This window comes from Antrostomus carolinensis, unplaced genomic scaffold, assembly GCF_000700745.2.
Source record: "Antrostomus carolinensis isolate BGI_N321 unplaced genomic scaffold, ASM70074v2 scaffold34435, whole genome shotgun sequence".
Taxonomy (NCBI): domain Eukaryota; kingdom Metazoa; phylum Chordata; class Aves; order Caprimulgiformes; family Caprimulgidae; genus Antrostomus; species Antrostomus carolinensis.
The window spans coordinates 1-207 of NW_010317633.1; the positions used below are offsets into that span (position 1 = coordinate 1).

The following is a 207-nucleotide window of genomic DNA, read 5'->3' on the forward strand; positions in this document are numbered from 1 at the left end:
GCGCCCGCAGCTGCTCCAGCTCACGTTGGAGAGCGTTGTAGAGGCCGACGGGCACAAAGTCCCCCGAGGAGGATGGGTCGCTCTCATCCCGCTCATAGTTCTCCAGCACCTGTCAAGGGGACCTTGAGGCCACCCAGGGCCAGAGGAAAAGACACAGGGAGGGACAGACGGACAGATGGGGACTTGCCTGTATTTTCTCCCTCAGCT

At 61.4% G+C, this 207-nt stretch overlaps 1 protein-coding gene across 1 annotated transcript in view; it reads right to left on the bottom strand.

Annotated features, from left to right (window-relative positions):
• Positions 1 to 4: 4 nt before the first annotated feature.
• Positions 5 to 207, bottom strand: part of LOC104525484 (ankyrin repeat domain-containing protein 24-like) — a gene marked incomplete at both ends in the record, with an annotated part of 4285 nt that continues 4082 nt past the window's right edge. The window contains 2 exon segments of the mRNA XM_010168652.1: positions 5 to 109; positions 188 to 205. Of these exon segments, the coding sequence (XP_010166954.1) occupies positions 5 to 109; positions 188 to 205 (123 nt within the window).